This window comes from Bos taurus, chromosome 7, assembly GCF_002263795.3.
Source record: "Bos taurus isolate L1 Dominette 01449 registration number 42190680 breed Hereford chromosome 7, ARS-UCD2.0, whole genome shotgun sequence".
NCBI classification, from domain to species: domain Eukaryota; kingdom Metazoa; phylum Chordata; class Mammalia; order Artiodactyla; family Bovidae; genus Bos; species Bos taurus.
The window spans coordinates 102,605,847-102,621,186 of NC_037334.1; the positions used below are offsets into that span (position 1 = coordinate 102,605,847).

Consider the following 15,340-nt stretch of genomic DNA (forward strand, 5'->3'; position numbering starts at 1 on the left):
TAGCAACATTATTTTTCTGGTCTCCTCAAAGCACACGGTGCCTCTGGGCCCCTCTTTGCCCCTGGGGTGTCAAAGCTCCCAAGCGCTTGGCCCCTTACTGAGCACCCCTCTCATCTGCACTGATGTCAGACTCTTCAGCCCTCCCTTTCCAACCGCTTTGCAAGTACTTCTGGTTTGCCTCAAGACCCAGATCTTTCACATCTGTAGACAGACGCTCCTAATTTTGCACTGTGGATTACTTTGTCCTAGATACTTGTTCTGCTAAGAGAAAACTGGCTGTTTTAAGCCCAGCACATAAATTTTACTCATCACCCCCAGCTTGCAAGCATCAGTTCAGTTCAGTTCAATCACTCAGTCATGTCCGACTCTTCGCGACCCCATGGACTGCAGCACGCCAGGCCTCCCTGTCCATCACCAACTCCTGGAGTTTACTTAAACTCATGTCCATTGAGTCGGTGATGCCATCCAACCATCTCATCCTCTTGTGAGCGTGAGCCTGCACAAATACACCGACATGTGTACACACGTACACATTCAGAACCTAGTAACTGGTTCTCATCCCTAATTAAATTTGCATTGTGGGAATTTTATTGTGAATAATTAATAGATTTGTTTTATAGTACAGTCTCACCTAGTATTTTGCTATATACGCATTAGCAACACAGTTCTAGGACTATCTGTCTACTGTTGTTTATAAGATTTTAATTGAATTTATTGGCTTATTAAAACTTATACTTTCTCCTTCCATCTAATGGTCTCACCCTCTGTTGCTTCATTCTCTTCTATCTTAATCGATGTCCCTAACCTTATATTTGAAAAAGTTAATCATTTTTCCAGCCAAATGAAAAATTAAAATGCAGAGACTGGTAATGTTAGACAAGTAATAAAAATAGACATTAGACTAGATATGTAACTTTAAATCAGAAGATAAAATTTACTGTATGTGTACATGTGTATATGTTAAGTTTCTGTGTGTATATATATATATAAAACATAATATATATGTATACAAATATATGTGACCCCAACTTGTAAAGATTAAAAAGATTAAATACATTTAAATTATAAAAAATTAAGCCTTCCAAATATGGCAACTTTGTAAAAGGCGTTTGTATTTTTTGTTTACACACTTCTAATTTTAAACAGAGGAAGATGACTAAAATTTGGCTTTTTCCATTTTTCAGAAAACATTTATCAAAACATATTTTAAAAAAACCACACATGACACATGAAACAGAAAATAAACAAATATTTTAATGTATTGTTACCTTCCTTTTCATTAGGACACAATCACGGTACTTGAATCTCTAATATTTCTTGTTAGTCCTTCTATTTATGTGTAACTATCCACCTCTCAGAGGTTAGCAATTTAAGAATAATTATTAAAACAATAATTTACTTAGATATTGATTCTCCCTGGGTATAGGATTAAATATAAAAAACTAAACTTATAAATTTTATTGATACTTTATATTTTACTTGGCTATCCTAATATTATGAAAATCTAGAATTTTATGATGTAATCTTAGAATCTATAAGTATAAAAAGTACATTTGGGATAAAGTGGAACTTGGAGTCATTATATTTCATAATAATCAAGGCACATCATTTTCTATATACTTACATAATTCAAATCTTATTGTGTATCTAAATGTCTTATATAGTTTGAATTTTCTCTAAAGTCCTAATATCAATATCTTCATCAATTACTAAGAAAATCATTGTTCATTAGTAAAATAAAGTTTTGTTTAGAAAAGTTAACTTCTTTAAATGAACTTTAGTGCCTAAAATTTTAATTAACAGTATTTGGTAAATTAAATTTAGTCTTATCATCCTTTATTTTATTACTTATTTACTTTCAGTAATAGTTTTTACTTCCTATTAGAGTGAGAATCCTGAACTGTGCAGTACAGACTGTTGTATCAATAATTAAGTTACTTAATTGTAATTATAATTAATTGTATTAACAATTATAACTAGTAATTGTGTAACTGTCACCAATTAATTAATCAATTCGCCTTTAATGGATAAATTAATTAAGTTCACCTTTTAGGATTTCCTTATCTATAAAAAAAAGGGCAGTGAACTACATACATATATTGTTTTTAAGTTCTCTTCCTGTTCTACCATAGAATAGTAAAGAGCGAAATTATATAAATTTATACATTTATAAAAGAACTTTTAAAACAATTTCAAAATAACCTTGTGAAATATAACAGTTCTATGTTACAAAATTGTGAACTACTACAATTTGCTTACTCTAAAATCGTACTGATTCTGTTCTAAAATATAGTTATTGTATAAATGCTTCTTAGAATGTTGAAATAAGGCTAAAATCAAGATGCTGTATTTGAGTTTAATAAACATTATTAGTAATTATTATACAATTTTCTCCTAGTGAAGATACATTCCCTTATCACAAAATGCCATAAGCCATTTTATTTAATAAGTAAATCTATCTGAGATTTTATTTAATATCTGACTTTAAATTTTAGGGAAAAAAGAAGAGATTTTTAATTTGTCTTAAAAAACAACTTTGAGTATAGTTAACAAATAGATATATTAATTAATTTTATGTTTAAGAGGGGATCCCAGACACAATGATATTCTCTCACTTAAATTCTCCTTCCCTGAAGGTGTGGTATACTGATCACTAATACAGTTGTTAAAATAAGAAATTCTTAACACTGATCAAAACAGATTAGTAGCAACACTATAACAGTGTCACTGACAGAACAATAGAACCAGGAGAAAAAAGTGGATCACGTAAAGTGGTAAAATGAGCAAAATTCAGCCAATGACAACCAAAAGGACCTTCATAATAATGAAAACATTAAAAATTAAGCTTAAAATTCATTAAAAATATTTTGTCTCATTTTTCATAAAAGGACTTTAGTCAATGGTGAATGCTTATAAGAGGCAATGAAATTTAGGTTTATTTACATTTTAGAATCTACTTCTTTACAACATGATTTCTCTTATTAGAGATACAGTTTTGTGAGATAAAACTCTTGAGCAGAACCCCCTCAAAAAAGTTCAGAGAATGCTGACTCAGATTTGACAAAAGCTGACATTCTAAAGAGCATTAAACATTTCTAATCTCACTTGAGGAATAAGTAGGATTAGAAATCAATTAGACATAGTCAAAGTTTAGTTATTTGATTTAGAGATTGGGGTTCATTCCAATCCAGTGTTTGATTAACTGATGTGCAATAGCTCGGCTCGGTGGAACAAAGAATGCCTGCTGCTTGCCTTTGGTCAGAACATCCACAACCTAAAATACACCACAGTAAAATGCATTAGGATTTCAAAACTATCACACTTAAATACTATCTCTATTCTTAAAACAATTTAACTAAAATGTAGTAACTTTCACAGTGAATAACAAAAGGAGAAAGTAATAACATCCATTTTCAACATGCAAAATTCAGTACAGTATTTTTAGTTGCTTCATTGAGTTAGTGATTCAATTTTAAAAATATTTCAGAAAGGTATTTTTCCTGATGAAAATAAGGTGATAAAAGAACAAAGTATTTGCTACACATATATTTTCAAAGTGAAAATGAACCTTTAGAAAAAATTTCCTTTTATCAAATTCTGAAAAAAATCTAATTTCTACTTTTTGAGGTTGAGCATAAAATACAATTAATTCTGTGAAGGCAAAGTGACAAAGGGTTTCAGGTTATCACTACTGTAGTGTACCCCTCTGTCTTTTATACAAAGACACTGAGTTATATAAGACAGAGACAAGTAATTTATCTTTCACTGTACTACTTAAGGCTGCGTTTTAAAAAGTTCTGAGTGCATCTTTGTTAAACAGTTTTGTCAGTCTTATCAAGTGCATTTAAAATGATCAAGAATTTTTCTAAACTTTTATGCAGTTTTACTGATTTTTTTTGAGTTACTTGTTTCAATACTATAAACTATGTCTAATAGTAATATTCCTGCTTCTCATCTGAAATAATGACCACCCATTTTAAGGCCACTGAAAGATCATTAATCTCAGGGAACAGCATCTGAAATAAGAAAATGGCACAGACTCATCATCACTAGAAGTATGTCACAGCAGGAGTAACATAGGACACATCAATTACGTGGTAATCCGTGAATGATGAGGGGCCATAGCCATTCATTCAACTGGTTGAAAACATGTATCCTTGCTACATGCCCAAACCAATACAGTCAGAGAACAATCAATAGGAGAAGGAAATTAAATTGAACTTTACCTGTTCTCTAGTGAACCAGCGGGCATCCTCTATTTCATTCTTGTCAACTTTAATTTCTGTAGACACTGCCACAGCTAAGCAACCAATCATTAAGGAAGAGGGCATTGGCCACGGTTGACAAGAGACATACTGAACATGGCCAACTTTGACTCCACTTTCCTCTTCTACTTCTCTCCGAACAGCGTCTTCTATTGTCTCCCCTAATCAAATGGGGCAAAAGAACAAGTAGCTGATGAACATGCCTTGGACATTTTGTCCTCCAAATGGTTCAAACCTTTGAAAATCACTTTGGACAGAAACCCAGTTCATAGAATCAGAAAGCAGAAGCCTAAAAGTAGATTGGAATTAAAGAAACATTATTTTTTTAAATATACATACAGAATTAAAAAAAAAAAATTTAAATATAACATACAGAATCAAAATGCCAGGAAACTTTTCATTTCTTAAAGGCTTAAATTTGTTACATTTAAAAAATTTTAACATCTACAAATATCCAGTACCTATTTACTATTGGCTAAACACTATGCAAACATTTTATGTATTATCTTGTTTATGTGGTTAACCTTTTCCTCACTAAAATCTTGAAACATTTTTCTTATGTTGTCAAACAACTATTACAGATAACACTTTCCAAAGAGTTAAAAATCAAATAACACTAAAAGTTTAAAAACAGCATAAAATGAAACTCATTTTCTCTTTCCAAATAATTATTCTGTAGATAATTACTGACCCAGCTATGATAAAATAAAGTGATGCCCATAAATGAATTTATATTTCTGATTTATTGAAATTGAGAATTAGACTAAATGGAATAATTTTAAGTTAAGGTTATCTGAAAGTTTAGAAATATTCCTGTTATTTAAATATAGCTTTCTATTTCAAATAGATTGGTAAATTTCCTATATAAAATTAATGTATGTTTATAAAAAATATTGAAAAGATAACTTTTACACTAGCATATCTACAAGACCAAACCTAAATAAATATTAGCACACAGTGAATATTAAAAGACCTCTAAAATCAATAAGAAAAAAAGATTAAACAACCAAAACAAAAACAGACAAAGAATTTAAAATATAAAATTCAAGGGGAAAGAAACTGCATGCCTAACACACATCTGAAAAAGATGCTTCATCAGCAGGGAAATAAAAGTTAAAACTACAATGACATACCACTTCATATCCATCAGAATAGCAAATATGGTCCTGATATTCCTAACTCTGTAAAGAGGAGGAATAACAGACATTTCATGTACTTCCAGAGGCAGTGTAAATTGGCAGGGATATTTCAGAAAATAACTTGGCAATATGTGGAAATGATTAAGATGCTCATGGTCTATGAGCTAGCAGCCATGCTCTCGGATATACACCCTACGAAGGCCAAATGTACACAAGGATTCACTGCAGTGTTGCTGGTAAAGGTAAAAGCTTATAGCAGAATGGATAAATGAATTGTGGAATATTCATAAGTGGGAGGCTACATAGCAGTTAAAAAAATGACCTAGAGCTACTAGAGCAAGCATAGTAATTAGGAGCAGGGACCTAGAGCCAAACTGCCCAGGGCCGGATGCCTGTCCTCTCACTCACTAGCTGTTTGTTCTTGGGCAAGTTATTCAGCTGCTATGGTGAAATAGTAACTACTATGTAAATTTGTATGAGGACAATATGATTTAATATACAGAAAGCCTTTGGAAAAGTTCATATGTTTAGTACTATTATTATCTATCAGTGTAGATTGATACTGGAAATTGAGATTAAACATGTGCTAATTAGATATATTCATTTATTCCACAAATACTTATTGAATATTTATTGAACTTCTACAACATAGGAGGCATATGCACTAAGGGTTTGGGATAGAGCGATAAATAAAACAAAGTCCTTGCCTTTATGGAACTTACTTTCTGGTACTAGCAAATAATAAATACATAAAAAGAAAGGTAGATAAGTAAATACATACTTACATATATACCCTGTTAGGTGCTGATGAGTGCTCTAGGGAAAAGTCAGACTGGATAACAGGGACTGTGAATGCAGGATATGGGGTTAACTAATTTACTTGGTTCCATCTGGGAAAGTTTCTCTGAAAAGGTGACAACTGAGTCTAGTACAGAAGGAAGTGATGCCTTGGGTAAGAGCAATATATGAAAAAGCAAAGAATTTTTAAAACAGATGAAATTATTCCACTAGTAACAACAAAAATTATATTATTTAAAACACAGAAAATATTTTAAAATACCCCAGTTTTATAACATGATAGGTCGTCAGAGATTACTTTCAAATGCTGTCCAAAACTTTTATTTAGAAATCATATGTTAAATGGAAATTACTATAAAAATTATAAAGAAAAGGCGCACCAGGTTCAATAAATCCAGCGAGGCAAGTAAACATGCCCGGAGGAAATCTCTTCTGCCTGCCTAAAAGACATTTGGTCCCATCGGGATGAATAACTTGCATGATTACCACTGGATCTGTTTAAAAAAATCAGATGTATGAATGACAGGAAAAAACAATTTAGACTCATTGTGTACAGTCACTAATAGGATAATACAAATGTGTACCTCCTGTAAGAACAAGACTCTTTTCTAGTTACAAGAGGTTGTTTCTATCTGCCTAAAGACAGTGTTTCAGGGAAATTGCATAGAATACTGTCAGTAAGCTAAAGAAAGGCCATTTTTGTCTTCTTTCTCATCTTAATAGCATAAAAAATAAGCATAAGATAAAAATAAAAAATAAGCATTAAAAAAATAAGCCTCGCATACTGTAAGTATACAATAAATGTTGATTTATTGTAAGTATTGTATACTTATAGTATGTGAGGCTTTTTTTTTAATTAGAAAGAACTTTAAATAACTAATATATAGCATGGATAAAATTCAAATTTTACCATAGTAAATATTTCCTTCCATCCCAATCCTTGTTGTTGTTTGTTGTTCAGTCACTAGGTTGCGTCTGACTCTTTGTGACCCCATGGACTGCAGCATGCCAGGCTTCCCTGTCCTTCGCTATCTCTCAGAGTTTGTTCAAACTCATGTCCACTGAGTTGGTGATGCTATCCAACCATCTCATTCTGTTGCCCCTTTCTCGTCCTTAACAAAGTGTTTTTAAAAGCTAATATGGCTTGATGGTTAAGTTTAAGCCATTAAAAAAAATTAATTTATTTAAATAATATTCTCTGCATTAGTGACTTCTGGAACGATTCAAGAAGTCACTAATTCAGTGAGTTTGCCTCACTAGATTATGACTGAGGATCAGTAATCAAATGTGAAATGCTCTAAGCAGCAAACACCTGTCACTAGGCCATGCGCTTTACTCCCAGACATCCTCAGGTGTGGCTGGGTCTGTCCCTTTTTGCGCAGTTTTAAAGGGCTGGTTTATCAGATTTCCAAGTCCACAGCCAATTCAAAGCAGTGATTGGGAGACAGAAGGTAGAAGCAGACACCAGCAGTATGGAGAAGCTAGCTCCAGGCTGTTTTGGTGATGCCGCAAGAAGGTACTGGACTGTTAGGGTGTATTTTTTTTTTTCTCCCTCTCTTCACTAAATGGATGCAGATGGTGGGCTTTTGAAATCCTGTACCTCAATGCATCAAATTCATGCTAATTAACCCAAGGTTAAGAAATGGTCAGTTATGTACAATGAACTTTACTTAAAAGTCATCAAATTAGGTAATACTTTAATACTTACGGTCTTAATGGTTAAACATGTTTTTAATAAAAAGGTAAAGCTCCTTAGCAACTCAAAATCTTGTCTTTCCAGAATGTCTTATTCCCTGGGGTTTCCAGATGACCGAGATTTCACTGTAAAAGAAAAGGCTTACCAACTCTTGGGTATGATGTATTGTGAACACCATGGAGACTAGGACAGTCTTCTTTTAAGCATACTCTTTTATAGCCACCTTCTTCAATTTTAGTTGCATTTCCACAGGTTGGGCAGAACTTATACCGACTGTGCCAAGCGAGAACAGATCTTGCTTGAGCTACAACCCCTATGACGGGAGCAAAAGAAGCTTTAATTCAATGACAAATGGTAAACAAATTAATACATAAGGAAAGAACATTCTTAAGTCATAATAAAGACATGTACTATATTGTAGGTGTGTGATCAAAGGTTTTATTTTCCTACTTTTGTTATCTGTATATGTCTTTTAAATTAAAAGATTTAAATTCTACAGATGACAAATGAAAATTAGATTTACCTTTAATTTGGACTAATGAAATAAAATTCTCATATAAGATGGATGTACTAACATCCATATACACTGTACTAGTTTAGGCTTTTACCATAGGTGATTTGTAAATTTTGGATATACATGACTCTAGTGTATACTGACTTTACAATAGTGAAGTCACTCACTTGTGTCCAACTCTTGGTGATCCCATCCCTACCAGGTTCCTCCGTCCATGGGATTTTCCAGGCAACAATACTGGAGTGGGTTGCCATTTCCTTCTCCAGGGGATCTTCCTGACCCAGGGACTAAACTCTGGTCTCCTGCACCATAGGCAGACTCTTTACCATCTGAGCCACCAGGGAAGTCCAGGGAAGACTTTACAATAGTGACTTCCATAAAAATACACTACAAAGACAGTTCCTAACTTAGATTTGGACCATAAATGAAATATTACTAGGAAACTGTAGGAATCCATCTCTACTTTCCTTGGTGCCTAAGACAGTACTGGTGTGTGTCACTGTGGAACATATTCTGTTTATAACTGGAAAGTAATAGAATATTTTTTTAAATATTGTGTTTACAACTCTTGTGATTAACTTTGTTTATGACAAAAATGCCCAATAGAATAAATCTTAGACTATGTACACCCTGTCTACAACCTTTACCCTGATACTTCAAAAAATAATATGGCCTGACCAAAAATAGTAGAATTGGGGCAATAAGAGTAGAAATGCTACATTTCAAATGCCTGACAAAACTTCTCTCCCCTAAAACAGATTATTTGGTCTAAGGATTTTGAAATAAAATAACCATAAATAGCAACGTTTTAAACTGGGAAAAATGAATAAGCCATAAATTAAAACAAATGGAACAGTGACATTCAATGAACATAGGCAACATTAAATATCCGCCTGCTCTGTTACTCTGTAATATGTAACTTACCTCAGAGTACCGCCATTATCTCACTCTCATTACAATAAGAAAAGCTAACATTTATTGAGTACTTACTGTGTGTCAAGCACCCAGCAAAGATCTTCACACACATCATCTTATTTAATGTTTAGAGAAACACTATAGTGTAGGTGCCATTATTATCCTCATTTTTGGCAGGAGAAACTGAGGCACACAGAGGTTATGGATCTACATAAGGTTACACAGCAGCTGAGTAAAAGAGCCTCAGTTTCCTTACTGTTTTTTAAGATATTGTAATTACATGCTGCTGCTGCTGCTAAGTCGCTTCAGTCGTGTTTGACTCTGTGCGACTCTCTTTGAAGCTGTACATGTAATTACATATACAGAGAAGAAATTTTAAACTCATAGTGTTTTTTCCACAGACGTAGAGAATAAAACATAACACTCCCGATTTTGGGATGAGTGTCTAAGAGGTCTCTGGAAGAGCCTGTCAGGTTACCTAAGGGAAAGTGGACACTGACAAGTGACCCCCTTCCTCACCTCCCATTAACTCTTCAGTCCACCGTAGTATACCTTCTACTCCTTCTATTCCACGGACACTCCTCTTGTCAAATTACCAACAGCTTCATATTACCAAACCAAAGACTCTTAAAAAAAATTCTGTATCTTCATCTTACTCAAACTCTCCACAGCATTCAATATATTTGACTAGTAACTCCAAGAAACACTTTGCTCTCTTGGTTTCTACAAGCACATTCTCCTGTTCTTACTTGTGGCCATACTGTCAACATCTTCTTTGATGGCTCCTCTCCTATCTGACCTCTAAAACTCAGGGGGATTCAGGCGATTCTCAGGTTCTCCTTCTTGCTTGCTCTCAAATTTTTATGCAACCTGAAAGTTTCCTGGGATTTAAACACCACCATTGTGTTGATGACTCTCATACAGGTATATTCTAGTTCTTTCCTTTGTTCCAGATTCTGTTTCCCTTCTCTAAAACTTAACATGCCCAAAGATAAAATCTTCATTTATTTACTTCAAGTCTGTTCTGCTTCCCTTGCTCTACCCATGACTCTGTATTATTTTATCAATAAAGCTTATTAGTATCTACCAAATGATTAAAGTTTCAAACTTAGCAGTCCTTCTTAATCTTTCACTTCATTATTATATACTCCACACCCACTCCGTTAACAAGTACTGCTGATTTTCTCTCCAAATATACCTTGACTGTATCACTTTTCCTCCATCTCTCCTATTATCATCTTAACAACTCAGGCTGTAGTCTATGTTAGCATCATCTCTCTCTCACTTACAAGTCTCAACCTACTGTTCAAGCCCTATCAGTTCTACCTTCTTAATATCTCAGAACTCTCCCTTTCTCTCTACTCCACTAATCCAAACCATTGCATTCTCTTACCTGGGCTACTATAATCTTCAACCTCCTCATAACAGGATTCCTGACTTCCACACTTTACTATCTACAGTTCATGAGCTACAAAGCAGCTAGAGTGATTTTCTTTTTTAAAACACAGGCCAGATTACAACATTTAAATGGAATTTAGGTTAAAATCCCTCATTTCTGAGCATGATACATATGACCCCATGTGAACTGGTATAACAAGCAACAGAAAACAAAGTAGTCAAGGTCTTTGCCAGCATGTTTAATGCATAGCAGGCACTCAGTAATCATTCACTGAATAATCAGATGAAACCAGTATGCACTAGGGTTAATTCTGGGGAAACTAATCTTGGCTGATTAAAACTGCTGTTACCACCCAGAAGAGTAGTCCTCTAGGGTAAGAATGTCAGGAAGTTTCTACTGAAGACAGCCTAATTTCATTGCTTCCTGGAAAAAGTGTGCTTCCTAGAAATTGCAGATACATGCAATTCTAATCCAGTACCCAAAACCAGATTATTACCAATACAAGTAAACCAGTGTTCACTTCTTACCAGCTTCTTTTTCTTTCAATTGCAGAAGAGCTGGCATTGGTGGATGAAGAAAATAACAATTTTCATGCCTTTGCTTAAATTCTTCAGCAGCAACAGTATCTATACCTAAAGCAAACCAGGCAACCAACCCATCTTCTTCTTCTTTTGAGATTTCCCCAGCATAATTAAAAAACTCTTTTTTCATTTCAAGTTCTACTCCAAGGAAAATCAAGGTGATCTTTTCAGGCTGAGCCAAATAATCCTTTATATCTGTGTAGTTCAGCTGACAAAGCCTGACTTCTGGCTGTTGAAAACTTTCTTTATTGCCTCCTAGAGTAACCAAGGGATTTAAATCTGAGAAAAGGATATAAACTGTGGCTGGATGGCTTTCTTTTGCTAACAGCCAGTCAGAATTATTTCTTTTTTCACTTTTCCGGTCCAGTAGTGTCTTGCTAAAATAATTTTCACATTCTTCCACTTCATTGGTTAGGAACCAAGGCTTCTTCCCACCTTTAGCATTAGCTAATAAGTTAGCTATATGCTTATAACCCCAAAATTTAGCTATATCCAGTGCAGTCTGCCTTGATTTGTTGACAATGGATCTGTCGCATCTATGGATGGAAGCAAAATATAAAATAGCAAACATTTTCTTCAGTATTTATTACAATAAAAATTTCTAGATATACATGATAGTCCCTCTATTTAATAATTACATAATTTCATTTTCTTTTAGAACATAATATATTAATGGAAAGGTTAAAAACCAATCATAAATGATTAAAAGTTAGAGACAGTGGATGATTAAAATTTCTGGAAGATTTGTAAAATAAAAAGCATACATTTTATGTGCTGTAAGGGGATATTAAATTTTTACAAGGAATTTTCAGTAGTCATAGTGGGCAGGTTTACATTTTTTATTTCATAAAAAAATTAGATTAACTGATTAACTGCTTGGCTATTAAGTATGAAAAGTTAATTCCCCAATAAAAAAGTTTTAAATTAGAAATTATGCTATTATATAACAAGACTGTTCAATGAGTTATTTACAAACCCAATACTATAAATATGGCTATACGAAAAATTGAAAAGAAAATACATTATCCATAAATTAAACCAGACACTCTCCAGGTGGCACAGCCTAAAATGTTTACCCTTTCTCAAGCAGAAATTGGACAACATCTGGGTGCCCATTCCTTGCAGCATACATTAAAGCACTCCAGCCATTTTCAGAAGTTTCATTGAGAAGAGATGGAGAATGACTGAGTATTGCTGTTAACTTGGCAATATCTCCTTCTGCAGCTGAATAGTGAAACTGGGATATTATTTCTTGATTCAGACTTCTTTTTACAGAAGACATTTCTTCCTTAAAACAGGAAAATAGGAAAAAACTCATTTACAATTGCTTTCTTGTATCAGTGATTGAACATTATCAGAGTGTTGATATAATTAGAACATTAGTTACGGTTTCTAAAACGATTTACTCTTAAAAAGGTAACTGTCAAGTGTCATCACAGGACACAAAAACTGTTATCAGTTGAGAATTTTAAATGTAATTCAATATGAAGGATGTATACAACAATGTATAAAGAACTTTGGTGGAAGAGTTGAAGGGAGTGATATCAGTGGGATGGGGGATAAGGTAAAAGATACGACAAACAGGAAAGTGTATTGGAGGCAAACCAGAGGGACTCCAATACAGATCAGAGCATGAGGGAAGTTAAAGTAGATAGAAATAACGCAGGTGATTTTAGCAGAGGACAAGTAGTATTCTCTTAGACTACATGATACTAGAAACAGATCTGTCCTCTCAGGGAAATTATGATCCTATTCAAAGAACTAAGTTTCATGTGAAAAAAATTTATTGCTTTACCTTTCACAGGGATTGATTAGTCCATCAAGGATTGATTTTTGCTCATGGTGTGAGGTAAAGGTCACGATACATTTTTATCCCAATAGATAAAATCCATTTAAGTCAGGGTCATTCTCAAATTTATTGTCTTTGTCCCATTATATTGCAGTTTTAGACTTGTCATAAATGAGATGACCATATATTTTTGGATCTATTATTGAACACTGTTCTATTGGTCATTTTGTCTATCCTTGAATCACAGAAGCTTTTAAAATCATTAACTTTGTCTGTTTTGTCACCCTGTTACTTCAGTAAGAAAGAACTGTTCTACGTGTGCGTGCATGTGTGCACACCAAATTGCTTGAGTCGTGTCCGACTCTGTTGGACCCCATGGTCTGCCACCTACCAGGCTCCTCTGTCTACGAGATTCTCCAGGCAAGAATAATGACGTGGGTTGCCATGCCCTTCTCCAGGGGATCTTCCCGACCCAGGGATTGAAACTAATTGTTCCATATCCTCTAATAAATGCTTCCTAATTGTGGGCTGAATGTGGTAGGGCACAACTACCACTGAATTGTGGTAGGGCACAATTTTGGGGGAAATGGTTCATTTTTCAATTGTCTATAAACTCCTCAAAGTACTTTTTTTATGGTATGATTTTTTTTTCTGTGAAATTCTATTAAGAAAATATTTGGGATTCTAACTAGGTTTCTACCTTCTGAGGATAACCTACTGAGGCTATAAAGAAAGGTTATATAATCCATAATTTTTGACAGCAGTTGTCTTTAAGGTTCTGACTACAATTTTGTTTATCAATTGTCTATCAGTAGCAGCATGACAATATTTAAAGAAAAAAATGGGCTGGAGATTAACTTTCTTATTTTGTGTCTGTTCACCTTGCCTGTTTATTATCTTTCTGCTACCTATAAATAGGCTAAAACTACTCACAGAAATAGAAACAAAATACTGAAATTCTGTATATAACTTAAATTAGGAGGGGTGGCTTCTGGATTAGAAAACAATTCATTTCTTTGGATTTACCCCAGAATTTACTTCACCATTCTCTTCATATTAAGATTTCTAAACGCATTAAAAACATTATGAATAACAGAAGCTACTTTTCAGGATTTTATTTTGCATTGCTGTATACAGACTCATGTATGGTTTTCCCTTTGAAGTTGCCTTTCCTTAAAATCATATCATCCAGGTTCTTCAGTTTGGTTTACTATAGGTAATATTTAAGTCATGGTCACTTCCTCACTTCCTCCATAGTCCACTCACTCCCGGTTGACTGCAAAATTGGCCTCCAAAAACAGTACCATTCAGTACCCACAGTGCAATGCTTATGCATAAGGTATTTTCAGGAGAAAAAAGTAGAAAATGTATACTTTCCCCCCTTACGCTTTCTCGCCAGAAAGGCCATCTAGAAACAGAACCATTACTCATTCCAGAAGAGCACACAAAAGTCTGAAGTCCAGATCTACTGTTCGATTTACTTTTTCCTTTCTCCTCAGGTTCTTCTGAAGACAGGGTGTTTGAAGGCAGGATGAGGTGATTCAGTTAGCCTAATGCTGCTCTTGCTTTCCAAGAATATGGACAATCCTCAGAGACGGTTTTAAAGAATCTTGACTTTAAAGGGTCTCACACCTTGAGCCAAACCAACACCCAGTTTTATGGGTGTGTGGACCAGGGTCCCTGACTGGTCCAAGGCCACATGGCTCAAGAGACAGGGCAGACCTCACAAACAGCTTTGTCACTGCGGTCACCGACCCGAATTTCTGGGGCATTCCTGAGGGCCAGCTCACCTACCAAACGCTCCCCTCCCCGCCCCATACACGGTCTCCCCAGCGTCTCCAAGTTCCTTGAATGTCTGTTTCCGTGCCAGGACTGTGAGAATTCTTTAAACATAGTGAAATGAACCCACAGCGAATCCCCACCTCTCAGACTGTGCTGGGTCCGCGCGCCCAGCCCCCTCCCGGAAGCCCAGGCTCTTAAGTCCACACCTGCGTCCGCGCCGTAGCGCGAGGCTGCGCCACACCACCCAGCAGCGCAGGGCCCGTCAGCGCGGAGACGCAAAGAGCACAGAGAACTGGTTACCGGCTCCAGAAGGGGCCCTGGGCCCGCCAACTTGCCGCTGCTGCTACTAACCCACAGGTGACCACAGTAACGGACACCGGGGTTTGTAGTCCAAGAGCCGGGGAAACCCCACACTGCGGCGCCGGATGGAGCCTCGAGAACTTCCGGTGAAGGGCAGGTGTC

General features: G+C 35.1%; 1 protein-coding gene across 4 annotated transcripts; it reads right to left on the reverse strand.

Annotated features, from left to right (window-relative positions):
• Nucleotides 1-1,234: 1,234 nt before the first annotated feature.
• On the reverse strand, nucleotides 1,235-15,326 carry NUDT12 (nudix hydrolase 12). Of its 4 annotated transcripts, none has more exons than XM_005209773.5 (7): nucleotides 15,179-15,326; nucleotides 12,384-12,595; nucleotides 11,254-11,843; nucleotides 8,044-8,211; nucleotides 6,583-6,696; nucleotides 4,227-4,426; nucleotides 1,235-3,274 (listed from the first exon to the last, which is right to left on the reverse strand). In XM_005209773.5, exons 2-7 carry the CDS (start codon nucleotides 12,587-12,589, stop codon nucleotides 3,164-3,166), a joined length of 1,389 nt encoding a protein of 462 aa, XP_005209830.1. In that variant the 5' UTR covers nucleotides 12,590-12,595; nucleotides 15,179-15,326; the 3' UTR covers nucleotides 1,235-3,163.
• Nucleotides 15,327-15,340: the final 14 nt, after the last annotated feature.